At 36.3% G+C, this 17,273-nt stretch overlaps 1 protein-coding gene across 4 annotated transcripts in view; it reads left to right on the top strand.

Annotated features, from left to right (window-relative positions):
• The window catches only part of DDC (dopa decarboxylase), a 73,124-nt gene that overhangs the window by 42,222 nt on the left and 13,629 nt on the right, over positions 1-17,273 (top strand). For all 4 annotated transcript variants that reach the window (XM_039714889.1, XM_039714886.1, XM_039714887.1 and 1 more), the window contains 6 exons: positions 940-1,006; positions 3,119-3,213; positions 5,012-5,079; positions 12,164-12,240; positions 15,921-15,940; positions 16,676-16,774. In XM_039714889.1, the coding sequence (XP_039570823.1) occupies positions 940-1,006; positions 3,119-3,213; positions 5,012-5,079; positions 12,164-12,240; positions 15,921-15,940; positions 16,676-16,774 (426 nt within the window). The remainder of the gene's footprint in view (positions 1-939; positions 1,007-3,118; positions 3,214-5,011; positions 5,080-12,163; positions 12,241-15,920; positions 15,941-16,675; positions 16,775-17,273) is intronic.

The raw sequence follows: 17,273 nt of genomic DNA, 5'->3' as shown, positions 1-17,273 counted from the left end.
AAAAATCTAGTAAAAGACAAAAAGCATACTCAGCCTTTATTAGTGCTTTCAGAAATAAGACAGGGTGTTTAAAACATAAGTGTAGCAATGAAAAATAAAATTATATCAGTTTATATGCCCTTGGTAGTTGGAAATTTTTTTGATTAAAATTCTACCTGCATATTCGCAATAATTACAATAGCTTATTTTCACCTAGTTGTATTCTCTTTCTACTGTGAAACTTCAGCATTTATGTTACCTCTGCTTTTGGCCCACTGGTCACACAGAAGGATACATTAAATGAGACATTAACACAATGAAGGAAGAACTGTTCCAGTGTTCTAGGATGAATATGGGGAAATAAGTTTCTCTGTGAAAAAGTCCTGCAAGCCAAGTAGTGAACATATGCTGCTAGTGAACAGGTTCCAGGTTGCAAATCTCTTGAGCATAAACTGGTTACAAATCTCTGTTGCAGAGCTGTGGCTCTGATCAAGACAGCAACATTTGTCGATCTATTCTGTCAACAATAATTCCAGCACCTTTGAGTTGCTCAAGTTCAGAATTTGCTTATGTACCATGAACTGCAAGTCATTTTGATTGGATTTGCATATGTTAAGGTAGTATTGAGCCACACAATAAGCATGTGGAACATACAGAAAATACATAAAATATAGCATTAGCACAACACTGTGCCTATATTACAGTACTTATTACTCAATTTTATATAAACATTTTATTTTATGCATCTGCTTCAATGGACTGTTATGGGAGCTTTGAAAAAAAACCCACCCACAGTCTCAAAAGTTCCACTAAGGGACTACTTGACTTTCACTGATGACTAACATAATTTTTTTTGTTCTGTAGTGTCTATTCTTTTTGTTTATTGATGCCTTTGCAGACTGTTTTTCTCCTTTGGTAATTTTCTGTGCTGTAACACTTTTTTCTTTTTTGGCTCTGCAGTTCTGTGCAACACTTGGAACCACCCCTTGCTGCTCCTTTGACAAACTGTTAGAACTGGGTCCTATTTGTAAGTCTTTGCTGCTTCTTTCTAAAACTGCAGATACCAGTTTAAGCCATGCTAAGTCATTTCCAGGACATTATGCAGTGTCAGTGTCCAAATACAATAAAGCTACTTTTAGATGAGACATTCAGTTACAGTTTTATTTCTAATATTAGGTCAAGCAGGAAATGTGCATTCTCAAGCTGTTAAAAAAGTTAGAGGACATTGCCTTAAGGGTTTCTTTTCTAGGGGGAGACATATTTTGGAATACTGTCAGTTAAGAATTACTGTAAGTGCTTCAGTTTGTAACATACTTCTTCAAGCCCTTCTACCTGCAAGGGCATCTAGAACAATGCTGAATATCAGGGAACTAATATTGAATTCTTAATTCTACTCTGCACCAAGTGTTTTGTTTCTGCCTGGTTCTAATAACTATAAAAGGGAGGGAAATATGCACCAAAAATCCCCATCTATTCTTAATCCTTGCTCTCCCCTTCCCAATTTCCTTCCTCTTCCAAGAAAATAGGACAAATGCCAGTGTGCTTAATACAGTGATGAAGTAATGGACGCCTCATAAGTATTTCTTTCTCTGTTATGGTTTGTTGTGTCAAGCTTTGATCTGCAGCAGGGTTTGGTCAAATCCCATGTTTGGTGGCTGATGAAAATGCTACCAAAGCACACCGTATCTCTTCAAGTGAACATTTAGAACAGGAAATCCATAGCTGTAAGCCACTGGAAGCAACTTCATAGAAACACAGCTTAATTTGATGTCCTGTTAATTTATTCAGGGGCTTGCATGGTGGTCATTTACTCTGTAAGGTTTGCTGCCTTCAGCACAAGTCCCAGTGATTTGGTTTCTCCCAGTCCTTTTTTTAAACAGGTTCCTAGTAGTTTGCTTAGCAGCTACAGATTATTTTGCTGTTTGTGTTATTCCTAAAGACATATTAAAATAGTGGCACCAATGTGTTTAGGTGTAGCAATAATCATGTGTTTCACTTCAGTGATTCCTTGCTTGTGTAGCAGAGCCCAGCTACACAATGGCATACCAGTGAAGTCACAAATCTCATGCTAGCTTTTCTTCTTAATTTTCTCCTTAGCATACATGAGCAGCAGTCCTATGCTATAAAGGCAGTGTCTCAAACCAAGTATATTTACAAATAGATAATCCGTTAAAATTTCAACATGCTTTAAAATAAACCTGAGTTGTGGATGTTGTGAAAAATATTTTATTGGCTTTCCCAGGCATTCATGCAAAAAGAAAATTTAGTTCACAAGAATGCAAATTTCAGCATGAACTTGGTGCCCAACTGCAGATCTCAGTGGATGTACCTCTGTATGTGGAAATAACCATCAGAATTATTTGGTGGCCAGTGAAACATGGGCTTCAGCCATAAACTGATAGACCATGATTGTTACTGAGTGCATTAAAACAGTCTTCTCTAGTAGAGTGTGAATACTTAATTACAGACTATGTGTGAGCTACTCATATGCCAAAATATTTCTGCAGAAACCATTCAGTGACTAATCAAAAGTAGAACTTTCTTAGCATTTCAGTGCTTGCTTTTGCCTAAGTGTCTCCATCCTTGAAATGAGTAGTTTACTGTGCATAGTTCAAAAGCATGTGCATGCACATTTATCAATATGTAAAAAATATACTGTTTAGAAATGTGTTTGTGATTCATGAGTTAGAAGTGGGAAGCACAGCTAATATTCTATCTCCTCCTGCAAAAGTAGTTTTATTACCATAGAAATGATAGCTAAATTTCTAGATAAATTTTTGAAAGTGTATTTTATAATGGTTCTTAAATCAAAACCAAAAAATAGTTTATGTTGCTTAATTTTAGTAAGATAAACCTAGATATGATGATCCCTATGGGTCCTTTCCATTGCAGGATATTCTATGATTCTATGCTTCTTTAACTTGTTTCCAGTAGAAGTGGGAAGGAAGAATAATACGTTATATACACAATTTATATATTAATGAAAACCCAGATGGTGAAACAAGTTAATTTCTTAATTTAATTACAAATTGGGAAAATAATAACATCAAAGAGAAATCTCTCAGGCATTTGGTTTCATGCAAAATAATTGGGCTTTTTAATCAGCTGTTTAATTTATTTCCTTCAATTATTTTTTTAGGTAATAAAGAAAATATCTGGATGCACATTGATGCAGCCTATGCAGGAAGTGCTTTCATCTGCCCTGAATTCAGGCCTCTTTTAAATGGAGTGGAGGTGAATAAGTGTTTTTTTTCTCTAGCAGCCTGCTGAAAACTTGCTCCTTTATAGAATTTGTGTGTTTTTTACGCGCCCAAGATTAATGGCTCTTCCAGAATCTCTGAATAAGCTGCACCTCAGTTTGCACTACTAATCCCTGTACATTCGATTACATTACTTGAATTTTTAAATTTTTAATGGTTTATACTGGGATTATGCGAGTACCCCTCTATAAGAAGTTTGTCATTCAGAGTAACAAGTAGTACTGAATCAACAAATAGAAAAGAGGAACTTTTCCCCAAATATCGCTAAAGACGTATTTGTAACATCCTACATTACACAAAAAGTGAGGAAAAAATAATTTTGACAAATTAATGAGCTCATTATGTTTGGTTTTCTTCTTACATCCTGAAATTCATATAGTGTAGAGCGAGTTGCTGTATCTCAAACAGACAGGGTTTAATAACCAAGAGACCTAAATGAAATATTCCCTTAACAGCACTGCTGTTCCTTTTCCGCTGCCTTGCTGAGCTACTTGGCATTCAGTTGCTTAGATAAGAGTACTTCAATTTCCTGCTGCTCCCCTCAGTCAGATAAGTCCTTGTCTTCCACATCAGTGGAGAAAATATTACTGTTTGGTAAAGCCAGAAGTTTAAACACAGCACTGATAGGCAGTGAGTAATGAAGAAGAGGCGGGAAAACCCCCTCACAAATAAAGCATTTCTTTTTGTCTCTTTTTTATCAGCAAATGAAGCTTGTTGTAATTTCCTGTGAGGGAATATTTTTTTAAATTATTGTTATTGGATCCTGAAGGAAATGAAACAGCTCCCTTGTCTGGGCCACCATTTGTCATAAGAGTAAATATTTAACAACCATGAATAGGTTTCCTACCTTATATAGTACAGGGTGATAGCAAGATAGATGGATAGATAGATAGATGGATAGAGAGACAGGTCATCTTCTCTTATTGGAGCATTTGTTATTTGTTTACAGGTGACAGGGAAGGTTATGAGAAGCAAATGAGAAATGAAAAGTGCAGTATGGAATAGTCAGACCTAGGTGCTGCTGGGTATCCATCCCCAGCTTTTTAAGGCTGGTGACATCTGCCTTTCTTAAACCAGAAAGCCTTACTGAAATCCTTGACCACCTGGGTTTCTTCTGATGCCCCACCTAAACATGTCAAGTAAACCAGACCTGGCACATGGTGTATAAATATGTATTTACTACAAGTGCTTACATTTTGGTGGTTTTCCTTTTGATTTAGATGAAACAATAATTTCTAGTGAAAGAAAAGACCCTGTCAAAAAAACTTCCTAGTCAGTTGTAATTTTTTGAAGGAATATGATGTGCAGATTCTGAATTACATATATAATTTCTTGCTATATATGAACTTTATGTGTATTAGTTCCATATTTTTGGACGTAGAAAGCATAGGGAATTATTATTGGAAAATGTGATGTGAAGCCCAGTGAACTCAGAATGTTTCTGAGTATGCAAATGTATTTATTTATTTAAGATCACAATAAGGTATTCACTTTTCCATAAGATATGTAGCAAGAAAGTATAATTGTAAACAAATGCTCAAAATGTTGATAATACCACTAACCTAACTCTATACCTAATGTGAATTCCATTCCCAAAATAAATGAAGATTTAACTCCCAACAGTTACTAAATAAAGTGACATCAATATGAACATTATGAAGACCTGATTCAGGAACTGATTTATAGTTATACAGACAATTTGACAAAGTCACATCATTAGCACATGGATCCTTTCCTCTTTTGTAATTCCGTTTTTATTTATCCGTTCTCAGTTTGCAGATTCATTTAACTTTAATCCTCACAAATGGCTCCTAGTGAATTTTGACTGCTCTGCAATGTGGTAAGTATTACAGTAAAGGAAAACATTACAAGAGACAAAAATGAGATTATATTAGTCTTCCTTTCTAGCAGTAGACATTTCTTGGTATTTTTCAACTGAAATGGGAAGAACTGCATAGCTTTAAATCTTATAAATTATTTACAGAATTCAAACTTTCATTTAATCCAAGTTTCCAAAGCACAAAGTTTTGAAATAGACCTGAGCTCTGTATTATGTTCCAAAAAGAGAGAGAAGTCCCCAAAAGTCTGAAGATTTATACTTGCTTCATTTTGGGACTGTTTAAAACATAAATAAAAAAACTTATTTTAAGCATATCAATGCAATGAACAGCATGCTAAACAGTTTTTTTTTCTTTCTTCCTTTTCTTTTCCATAACATTTCTTTTTGTTTGATTCTTTTAAAAGCCGTTCTAAAAATGTTGAAGATTTGGCTGATGAAAAGTGGTTGATTTCAAAAAGGCCTATTTATGTAATTTTGTACTGACTTTCAATTTTCCCAGATGACAGCCGAGACATTTTGATATTAAATGATGCTTAAATAGAAACCCATAGACATACTTTCAAACAAAGCAAAGTATCATGGCAGTAATGATAGCATGGGTTTGTTAAAAACATTCCATAGATGATCCTGTTTTGTCCCAAACTAAATGATTACCAGCATCACAATTAATGATGCTTGTTAGCAAAACAGCTATTCAACAAATGCAGACTATTTATCAAAATAAATGAAAACATTAATTTCAGTTGTAATAGAACAAAATTTGCAACAGAGAAAAAAAGAAGACTCCAAAACATCATCCAGAAATAGGTCACCTTATTTAAAAGTGGAATAAATGTAAGACAGTGATCACTCAGTTGCTTTTGGTTAACCTTCATCTCTCTTAATTTCCCTGGCAAAGTTGACTCTTTAGGTAATATATTATGGTTTTTACTTCAATATTTCAGCTGATGTAGGCATTTTAAATCTTCCTACACATTGTGGTTTTTTCTTTTCCTTAGGGTAGACGGCTTACATTTTGACCCTAATTCATGAGTAATGGCAGCACCCCATAACATGCTGTGTCTCTTTGTGTAAGGAGGTGGAAAGATGCTGAAACAAACTCCTTTGCTACTTCCTCCCATCTTTTTCTCATCAATCAAAGACATTGTTAAAAACATAGCCACTTGCAAATTAGACAATACACTATCATTGTCTTCAGTGTTTGTAGAACAATGAGGAACCACAGTCTAGTTCCTAACAATTTAGTTTCTAATTAATTCTGCTTTCCCTGAAAAACCTGTGGAGCTATGTTAAAGGCATTTTACAGGGCTTTCAAGTAAAAGAAGTTATGTACAATCATACTCTGAGTTCCCATCTCAGGTGACTTTAGGTTATTTCTAGTAAAGCTTAGACTCCAGACTTAGGAAGATATTTTTTCTACACTTTGTTTCTTGTTGGGATTTTTGGTTTTTATTTTTAGATAAGCCAGTGCATAAAATGCTTGTTTTTATAGGTAGGAAGATTCCAGTAGAAGGACTCTGAAGAGACCTTGCAACATCTCCTTACTCAAAGTAAAAGTTTCACAACTATAGCCACTCAGGCTTCAAGTCAGCTAGGCATTTATGTATAGAGGTTATTCACTTAATACAGAATAAATGTACATTTAAACTCTTTGACTTGAAGCCAAGTCCATTGTTCACCTAATTCTAAGACCCATGTCCAAAATTCACCTGTCTTACCAATTGTAACACTCCCTCAGAAGATGAAAAGTAACACTAAAGGATGAGGGATGGTAAGAAAAAGTAACTGTGAAGGATACATTCTCTTAGGATCCATGAAAAGTATCGAGTACAATACTATGGTAGTATGGAAAGAGTTCAGTAAACACTGGACACCATTTCAGAACCAAAGTAATCTGAATTCCATTGATGAGCAGACTTCGAAATAACTCAGACTCCTCAGCACTTTCCCCAATAAACGCTTGCATTTCTTTTCTCTTCAAGCTGATTAAAATAATCTACCCATTAGATCTGTAATGTAATTATATAAATACTCTGTGCAATATGTGGCACTGATGTAGTTTCAGATTTGGAGACAATATCATTATAAACCTTTTATAAAATATTCTCAGACTTCCTGATGTACAGAAAAAAGCAGTCAATTTCCTATAAAAAGGAATTTCATAAAGTCAGTCCAAGAAGGGTGTATATTCTATATATGCTTTGTCTTGAAACTACAGTCAGTTTTCCTGACTTGTTTAAATGATATTCTGGAATATTATAAAATAGGATTGATTGTCTTCATTCAGAGAGAGTGAAAATAATAATCTTGCAAAGTCTTGATGTTGTTGACTTTTATTACTCTTTTCGGAGTTTAAATGTTAGGGTGTTTCAGTAACTGGAAGAAGGTGCTTACAGGAAATACTTATCTGTAGATCATAGAACACAGAATAGTTTGGGTTGAAAGGGAACTTAAAGATCATCTACTTCCAATCCCACTGTCATGGGCAGGGACACCTTCCACTAGCCCAAGTTGCTCAAAGCCCCATCCAGCCTGGATCATGGCAGTAATGATAGCATGGGTTTGTTAAAAACATTCCATAGATGATCCTGTTTTGTCCCAAACTAAATGATTACCAGCATCACAATTAATGATGCTTGTTAGCAAAACAGCTATTCAACAAATGCAGACTATTTATCAAAATAAATGAAAACATTAATTTCAGTTGTAATAGAACAAAATTTGCAACAGAGAAAAAAAGAAGACTCCAAAACATCATCCAGAAATAGGTCACCTTATTTAAAAGTGGAATAAATGTAAGACAGTGATCACTCAGTTGCTTTTGGTTAACCTTCATCTCTCTTAATTTCCCTGGCAAAGTTGACTCTTTAGGTAATATATTATGGTTTTTACTTCAATATTTCAGGTGATATAGGCATTTTAAATCTTCCTACACATTGTGGTTTTTTCTTTTCCTTAGGGTAGACGGCTTACATTTTGACCCTAATTCATGAGTAATGGCAGCACCCCATAACATGCTGTGTCTCTTTGTGTAAGGAGGTGGAAAGATGCTGAAACAAACTCCTTTGCTACTTCCTCCCGTCTTTTTCTCATCAATCAAAGACATTGTTAAAAACATAGCCACTTGCAAATTAGACAATACACTATCATTGTCTTCAGTGTTTGTAGAACAATGAGGAACCACAGTCTAGTTCCTAACAATTTAGTTTCTAATTAATTCTGCTTTCCCTGAAAAACCTGTGGAGCTATGTTAAAGGCATTTTACAGGGCTTTCAAGTAAAACAAGTTATGTACAATCATACTCTGTGTTCCAATCTCAGGTGACTTTAGGTTATTTCTAGTAAAACTTAGACTCCAGACTTAGGAAGATATTTTTTCTACACTTTGTTTCTTGTTGGGATTTTTGGTTTTTATTTTTAGATAAGCCAGTGCATAAAATGCTTGTTTTTATAGGTAGGAAGATTCCAGTAGAAGGACTCTGAAGAGACCTTGCAACATCTCCCTACTCAAAGTTTCACAACTATAGCCACTCAGGCTTCAAGTCAGCTAGGCATTTATGTATAAAGGTTATTCACTTAATACAGAATAAATGTACATTTAAACTCTTTGACTTGAAGCCAAGTCCATTGTTCACCTAATTCTAAGACCCACGTCCAAAATTCACCTGTCTTACCAATTGTAACACTCCCTCAGAAGATGAAAAGTAACACTAAAGGATGAGGGATGGTAAGAAAAAGTAACTGTGAAGGATACATTCTCTTAGGATCCATGAAAAGTATCGAGTACAATACTATGGTAGTATGGAAAGAGTTCAGTAAACGCTGGACACCATTTCAGAACCAAAGTAATCTGAATTCCATTGATGAGCAGACTTCGAAATAACTCAGACTCCTCAGCACTTTCCCCAATAAACGCTTGCATTTCTTTTCTCTTCAAGCTGATTAAAATAATCTACCCATTAGATCTGTAATGTAATTATATAAATACTCTGTGCAATATGTGGCACTGATGTAGTTTCAGATTTGGAGACAATATCATTATAAACCTTTTATAAAATATTCTCAGACTTCCTGATGTACAGAAAAAAGCAGTCAATTTCCTATAAAAAGGAATTTCATAAAGTCAGTCCAAGAAGGGTGTATATTCTATATATGCTTTGTCTTGAAACTACAGTCAGTTTTCCTGACTTGTTTAAATGATATTCTGGAATATTATAAAATAGGATTGATTGTCTTCATTCAGAGAGAGTGAAAATAATAATTTTGAAAAGTCTTGATGTTTTATTACTATTTTTGGAGTTTAAATGTTAGGGTGTTTCAGTAACTGGAAGAAGGTGCTTACAGGAAATACTTATCTGTAGATCATAGAACACAGAATAGTTTGGGTTGAAAGGGAACTTAAAGATCATCTACTTCCAATCCCACTGTCATGGGCAGGGACACCTTCCACTAGCCCAAGTTGCTCAAAGCCCCATCCAGCCTGGTCTTGAGGAGTGCTTAAAATAAATTGTATTTCACTTCCCAACTCCAGCTGAACAAACTTGAACAATCTACTTGAACACAAACTGAAATTTTCCTGCTGGTTCATAATATGAGGTCACCTTTTTATCTCTCATTTAAAATGTACAAAATAGAGTGAGACAGTTAAAAGCTGCAGATGTGCAATTCAAGTCACTTCTCACAGATTTTCATTACTTATTTCACTAGGAGTTTTTTGTGCATTTTGTATTATGAATACTTAATATGGATCTGTGCTACTTAAGCTAGGTCTTGGTCTATTAGCATAACATCTAGCTTTAAAAAAAATTTAGTTTACCAGTATAATTTGTGAAGTACATATTCACAGGATCACAGATTCATTAGGGTTGGAAGGGACTTCTGGAGAATATCTAGCCCTATGATTTTCCTCTTGAGAGGCAGTCAAAGGACATCTTTCAGGCTGGTGGATGTATACCTCAGAGCCTCTTTAACACAGAGCCACCCACTACAGTCACTCAACTTTTCTTTTTACACTCACCATTTTTGGCTCCTGATGTAGGCTCTCCTTGTTTGTCTTGCTCACAGACATCTTCAGACCTCTAAAGAATCATACCTGATTTTGCTCTGAATGTTGGAGGGTGGAGGTTGGAGCCCTGCTTTTTTTTGATCACTCGGGTCCAAGGTGTCTCAAGCTCAGTGTTATCCCCTGGAGGTGTATGGTTCTGGAGACACATATCTACTTGTGTCTTGTAATGCAGCCATCCGACAGGTCATCCACCTGTGCACACCTTGTGCAGGTACCAGCCTTTTCTCCAGGAAAAGAATCTGAGTATCCATTGCAAGCTACCAGCTGTACTGACACCTCCTTGCTTAGCAATTCCTTTTGGGTGGCAGCTTCAGACTTCTCAGGGGCTGCCTCAGTCGACACACTGGGTTTGGCTCCAAGGTGGGGGCCCACCATTGTGGCAGAGACCTTGAGCACTGAGCACTCTGGTGTGGACCTCCTGAGCACTTAGGGCTTGCCCAAGGTGTGGACCTGCTTGCAGAATTCAGCAGCACCTTCCTGCATTCCCTGCTATGGAAACTTCCATGTCATTTTTGTGTGTTCTAAGCTAGATGTTGCTACAGAATAGTTACCCATTGCATTGTTTAATACAGCATCTTACAGGAGAAGAAATAAAGTGTTCACAAAACATCTAAAGACACTGCTTGAAACTTGGATTAGCTGCATGGAGAATGAGCTACTGAAACACAAATATACCAAAGTAATCAAATACTTCCAATAAACTACAGTAGAACAACCTAAAATTTGTTACAAATATTTATTCTCATTAAACCTGGTTTAAATTATTGTTTTCTTCCTTTTGTCCATGGGACACTTTTAGCAATAATTAGGTTATTCATTTTTTTATTTTATCTGAAAATCTGTCATTATTTTTCATATGCGTAAGTTTACTTATTTTCAGCCATGTACTTCCCATACCTGAAGGCAAATACTTAACTGTTGACCTTGGTACTTCCCTGACCATTAGGGAGACGAAGGCTTTTTGTTTGTTTGAATAAGATGTTTTATGACCACAGTCTAGATGTGAATGAGGGTGTGAGTATGTACTGGCCTGTGCATTTATACATACACGCTAAAATATTGGAAATTAGATTTTTACTTAGAAATTTACAATTTTACATTAAACCATTAAAACATAGAAAAAAGGTTTGGACTTTTGTCTTTTAGAGTATCCCTGTGTTAAGTTTTGCTTACTTTGTAATATATTTATAGGCATAATATAATGATGTAGCAGTCTTTCCCTTTTTGATTTATGGTTTCTTCTTCTGCCTCTATAAACCCCAACATTTGTGGAGGTGAGTCAGTCTTACTCAGCATGAACCATGAACCAGAAAAATCTTGTTATTAATCACTGGCAAAGCACCTTTTATTCTCTCTAAAGGGGACACACTGGCTTTTGAACCTCAGTCCAGTCACACCACCCCTAGCTGGCAATAGTAAGTTACACTTCTCAGTGTAACATTGTGCTGTAGAATGTCTGCCAGGAATTTTGTAGTGGATCCAGCTAATGGCAGGGTGGTACAAGAGGGGAGCCGGAGTCAGAACTGGGGGCTTGTCCCTTCCAGTGGCTGCTCTTGCTACTTCCACAGCAGCATGGAGAGAGGGTGGCCAGCACCCCCAAAGCCTCAGCACAGCTCTGTGTGATGTTTAGGAAGCAACAGCTCTTCCCACGCAGCTTTGTACTGCAGTAATTTCAAGACAACTTCTGTTGACTGCAAACATTAACATTGCTTCAGCTAGTCTCACATTCTGGTGTGAGTGTCTATCACCATAAAAAGATCCTCTATGTCTGTTTCTTGTCTGTTTTTAAATATGCAGTCGTGCAGTTATGCTGCCCGTTCCTGCTGAGCCTTACACTTAACTGCTTGTAAGTACAGTACTGATATGGCTGTGAAAAAGCACTGAAAATGGCACAGGCTGTGCTCAGGAAATATGCCAGTTTAAACACATTCAATTTGACTTCACGTCTTGTGGAAATTTAATCCCTTAAGTCTTTATTCTTAAATTTCTTAATTTGATTTCTTTCTTTTTTTTTATACAGGGTGAAAAAAAGATCAGATTTAATAGGTGCCTTTAAATTAGAACCTCTTTACCTGCAGCATCACCATCAGGAGTCTGGTAATTTTATATTTAAATGAGATTATTATTATTTTGCCTGCACTCTGATATTTAATGGGAAAATAGGACTTAAGATGAAAACAGCAATTCTTAAACTACCCAAGTTGTTTAGGAGGCCATTTCCATTTTCTGAGCACTCTAGGGAGCTAAGCTTATTAAAGTGCAAATACATGTCTAGTGAGATTTTAGTTAGTTAAAAGCAATACAAGAAAAGTAATTTCATAAAGCATTGTGCACTACTGCTTTTGTATTGGGATTTCCCCAGTTGCAGACTTACCACTGATTGATTGCAGGAGTGTTGAGAAAACTCTTATTATCTTTTGGCTGTCAGATAAATGTATTACTAGGTGTTGTGTAACAAGTCTCTTAACCTGTCTTCCCCAACGCATCTTTCTCTAGAATGATTTCAGGATCTGATTTGGTTTTAGAGTTTTTAAGGTCTGTGACTTTTTTTTTTTAGTTATTCATGCAAGCTCTGATTCAAATTTTTCAGAAACACATGTGGGGGAAAAAACACTACCAGAAACTACAAAGAAAGGGCAGACTGTGTTTGCTGTCTGTGCTCTGCTTTTGAGTGATAGCTTTCTGGGACATTGTGCTGTAGCCCTCATGCTCTTACCCTGGCTATAGGGAAAGGTGGTAAGAATGGACTATCTGTTTTGTACAAAATGCTCATGAAAGCTCTTTACAAAATGCTCACAAAGAACTTAAAATCTCAGGCTCTGGACAAAGCTTCTTAATGGATTAGTGCTGGTCCTTGCACACACCTAGCAACTGGAGAGTGGTATTTGCCATTCTGAAGCCCATTTTTACACATCTGGTTATTAACTGAGTAATTGTGAAGAAGGTCACAGCAGTGCACAGTCAAAATGTGGTAGAAGTTCCTTCATAAGATTCTGAAGAGAGTGAATCATCAGTAGAAGGTCTTACAATATACTCAACCTCATCATTTTCGTGGAATTGCTGGTGCTGATCTGTGTTCAGAAGTGCATCCTGTTATGGCTATGAACTCACTGACATTTAAATTAATGCCACCCAGAATTCCACTATTCACTAAAAAGCCCTAGGAAAAATGGATTCATGTGCCTTAATCCTGAACTAGCATAAACCTTGCATTTTATTTCTTTCCTCCATTTCCAAGGAATGCAAACATAGAACAATGCAATAAACAGGAACATGCAGTCATTCTGGAGCTGATGTTCATGTTCTAAAGGCTCAAATTATTAAGAAAAAATATACTTTTTTTTGCCTTTTCTAATGGAATATACAAGTTACAGCAAATACACTTACCTTTTACTTAACATACAACAAAAATATTTATCTTCAGGTGAAAAAATTCCAGCCTTAACTAAAATGAAAATATGTTCTTGAGACAACTGATAGTGCTGATACAAGAACTTTTGGTCTTACCTGGGTTAAATAACACCTGAAGAATACCAAACCTTTCTTAAAAACAGGTAGTTTCAGTAAGACCACCAAGTTGGCCTAAAAAACTTTGTCACCCAGTTGGAGAGAGTTTTTTAGCCTTCATCTTGCCTTCAGAAGTGGGATAGCATGTTATGTTATCTAACATACTGATTTCGAGAAGATCAGCTGAGTACTAGCAATCTAGAAATGCCATTTTTTTTCTATGCTCCATTCCCATGTGATACCAATTTTCTAAGGAGTTGGACAACACTTTTCAAATGCAAATGACTCTGGTTAAACTTCCAACCCACACTTACTCCTTCAATAAACACAGTCAAATTTGCTACATGAAGGTGCTGCAGTCCCCATTAACCCCTGTGTGATTTGTGGATGTCAGCACTCCTGAAAATATGACTTGCCAAATGGAGGGTCTTGAATTCTCAGTATTCTCAGGTCTGAGAATTCCTATCCTGGTTTACTAAGTAAATGAAGTGGCATTTCTGAATTCACTTATCTCTCACTCAAGAATTTAAATAAGCAGAAAAATATCTCTGTCCATGAGCAATTACTCTTATTAACCATATGGCAGTTATATGTGTCCCCAAGGGGAGAGTCTTTATTTTGTCATTAATTATAATTTTATGTGATTTGCATCACCACACCAGAAAGATTACACTAGCTTGCCTGGCAACCCAGGATATAGGTCAAATCCTCATGGCAGTGTTAGAAAAGCGCAGCTTTATACTCTATTGTGAACACCACATACGCTCCCACAATGCAATTCCTCCTGGTTAAATACAGATGTAAGACTAAGGCTTGTAATCAAGGAATCAAGCACTAATCATTGATTACATTCTGCTTCACAGCTTGTGAAAGGCATTGTTGTGGATCATTAGACATAGCCCCTTACAGGAGCGTAGGATTATTTATTTGTCACCAGTTGCTTTACTCTCTTTGCTACCAGTCTTGCAGCTATCAAACAGAAATGGCTGCTACAATGCAGAAGAATAGGAATGTTATCAATTTTCCTCATTGCTAAGCAGACACAACCACATTCATTTCTAGAAGACCAGGAACAGGTTAATGATTGTTGGTTGCTTTGTGGATTTGAGTTTTTTACCATCTGGAAACCAACATAGTGACAGGTTAAAGAACCTAATGGCCTTCTGTTACAGGGAAAGAAGGACCTTGTTTTTTCCTATGTTTTGGCTGCAAATGAGAGAACATTGGCAAGAGAGCTTGTAGCACAGAAAAAAGTTGTTTGGTTTTTTACCCTAGAAAACATAAAGGCTGAAAATTATGTAAATGACATATACTGGTCAAATTCAGAAGCTACAGTTCAACCTTCCAGTTAACAGTTCCAGGAACATTTAGCATTTTCCAAGGAATCCAAGTACATACTCTCCTATGAAACTTATACTCCAATGCAGAGAAATAAAGTAGAATAAAGAGGCTAAGCAGATGCTTCCTAGAGAAGTGCTTTAAATATTACATCAATTTAATTTCTGTTACTGACTTACAGCAAGTAACTGACTGTGTTCAAGTTTATTTCACTGTGAAATCAGTTGAATTCCTTGATTCAAAGAAAAGGTAGGTGAATCCTAGACTGCTTTGTGGCTTAGTCCATCTGTGTAAGGCGCTTTCACTCGATCAAAAGAAAAACCATAAAAAATTGCAGAATACTGTTCTCCAAGCAGGAGCAGGTAAAATTCTGAGTCAATTTTTCGTCACTTAGTAGATATCCTGAAGAATTAGCAACAAATATATGCATGAGTATAAAAGGAATTTAGAAGTGGATTATTTTAAAGAGTGTTACCAGTTCACTAGGGTAAAGGCAATGACATTTCACAGCAGAGAATGGGTTATGAAGTGAGTCTGGGGTTTCTGCAAACTGTTTAACCCAAAATTACTAATAGTTATTTTATCTACTGCTTGTTTTCCCTACAGGAAGAAAATAAACGTAATATTTGATCTGTCATCTCCATAGTATCTGCAGTATAACAGAAAGAAAAATAGTGTTTCTTCTGTAAACTGTTTGTTATTGGCATATTTTGTCTAGCTAAGGAACCAAGGTTATTGCAAGCGCCTTCATTTAACATGCTGCCAAGTACCCAGCTAGATATTTAGTGGTCCTGTTGACATTGATGATGCAGAAGTTTGCAGCATATGTAAAGGATAGCTAAGATACCGCTTTTTCATTAACATTACAATGATTGAAGTCTTTGGCTGTTGTAATGATGATGCAATGTGAACATTTTTTCTTTATTTTCCAGGTCTTGTAACAGATTATCGGGTAAGTACAGTATCAATGTAATAATTAATAATATTACTTGTATGTACTGGTATTTTTAGGACTTTATTTTCCATTACTACCATAAACTTCCAAACTTTATGTATCTTTACAAGAAGGATGCAGCTCAGTAAATTTTTTAACAAACAGAAATTTGGGGTTTTTTTTGTGTTTTGAAAAAAAAAAAACTTTTAAAGGCAGAAATTGTCTTGCATGTGCAATATCTTTAGATTCAGGCAGGACAAAGAAATTTTCTAAAGTTGTGGGTTTGGTGGTTTTTTTCTTTAACATAGTGAATAACACAATTAAAAGCATCTCTATTTTAATCTTTTACCATGGAAACACTGTTGTTTTGAAATGGAAAACGTGCCTGTCTTTGTAGATTCTAGCCCCACAACTTTAAACAAGCCAATGTACATGAGTTTCGCAGATACCTGTTTTTCTAAAGCCTTTCAGGAGAATTCAGGATGCACAAAGAAAATTTGATTTGCCATGTGACCCTTCCATTCTGACTCCAAACTCCTTTGCCAATGTTAATTTGAAAAATTTGAGTATTAAATGGTGTTAATAAACAGGGGTTAATAAAGAATAGATATTTCTTCTATTATTTGATACACCTCCAGCAACCGCCCATAGGATGTGGCAATGTGGCTCACTTCAAAACCATGGCAGAGCATGCTTTCTGCTGTGTCACTGCAATGCTGGCCTCTGACACGGGCTCTTCTCTCTGGGTTGCAGCACTGGCAAATCCCCCTGGGCAGGAGGTTCCGCTCCCTGAAGCTCTGGTTCGTGCTGAGGATGTACGGGGTCAAGGGGCTGCAGGAGCACATCCGCAAGGTGACTGGGAATTGCCTTCTTGGCTACCCTCTGGTGGGATGGCAAGGGAAAATGAGCTGGCTGCTAGTCTTCTCTCCATGACTTCTGTACACATCAGAAAGGACAGGAAACAGTTTGAGGCAGCTCAGTTCAACAAGGGTGCTGCTCGTTTGCCCCATGTAAGGTCACCATTTCGTATCATGGCCGCAAAGGTGCCATTCATTTTGTGCTCATCTTTAGGAAAGAAACGTCTCAGAATTTGGAATTTCTATAGTATGTATCACAGTCCCCTCTCAAATTAAGCCAGAGCACATAGATAGTTTTATTGTGGAAACACATGGATATTCATTACTTCTTTATTTTATTAATTTGCATGCATTGATAGGATGTTTAGATTCTGATTAAGGAATACAGTGACTTGTTTGGCATACCTACCTCTGCTGTTGCTTTTTTCATGTCTAAAATATATTTTTGTTAAAAATAGAATGTGTACAATTTACAGTCTGTTGATACTGTTATA

This window comes from Passer montanus, unplaced genomic scaffold (assembly GCF_014805655.1).
Source record: "Passer montanus isolate IOZ18808 unplaced genomic scaffold, ASM1480565v1 scaffold31, whole genome shotgun sequence".
Lineage (NCBI taxonomy): Eukaryota > Metazoa > Chordata > Aves > Passeriformes > Passeridae > Passer > Passer montanus.
Note: the sequence above shows the minus strand (reverse complement) of the source record. Positions and strands in the feature narration are given on the sequence as shown.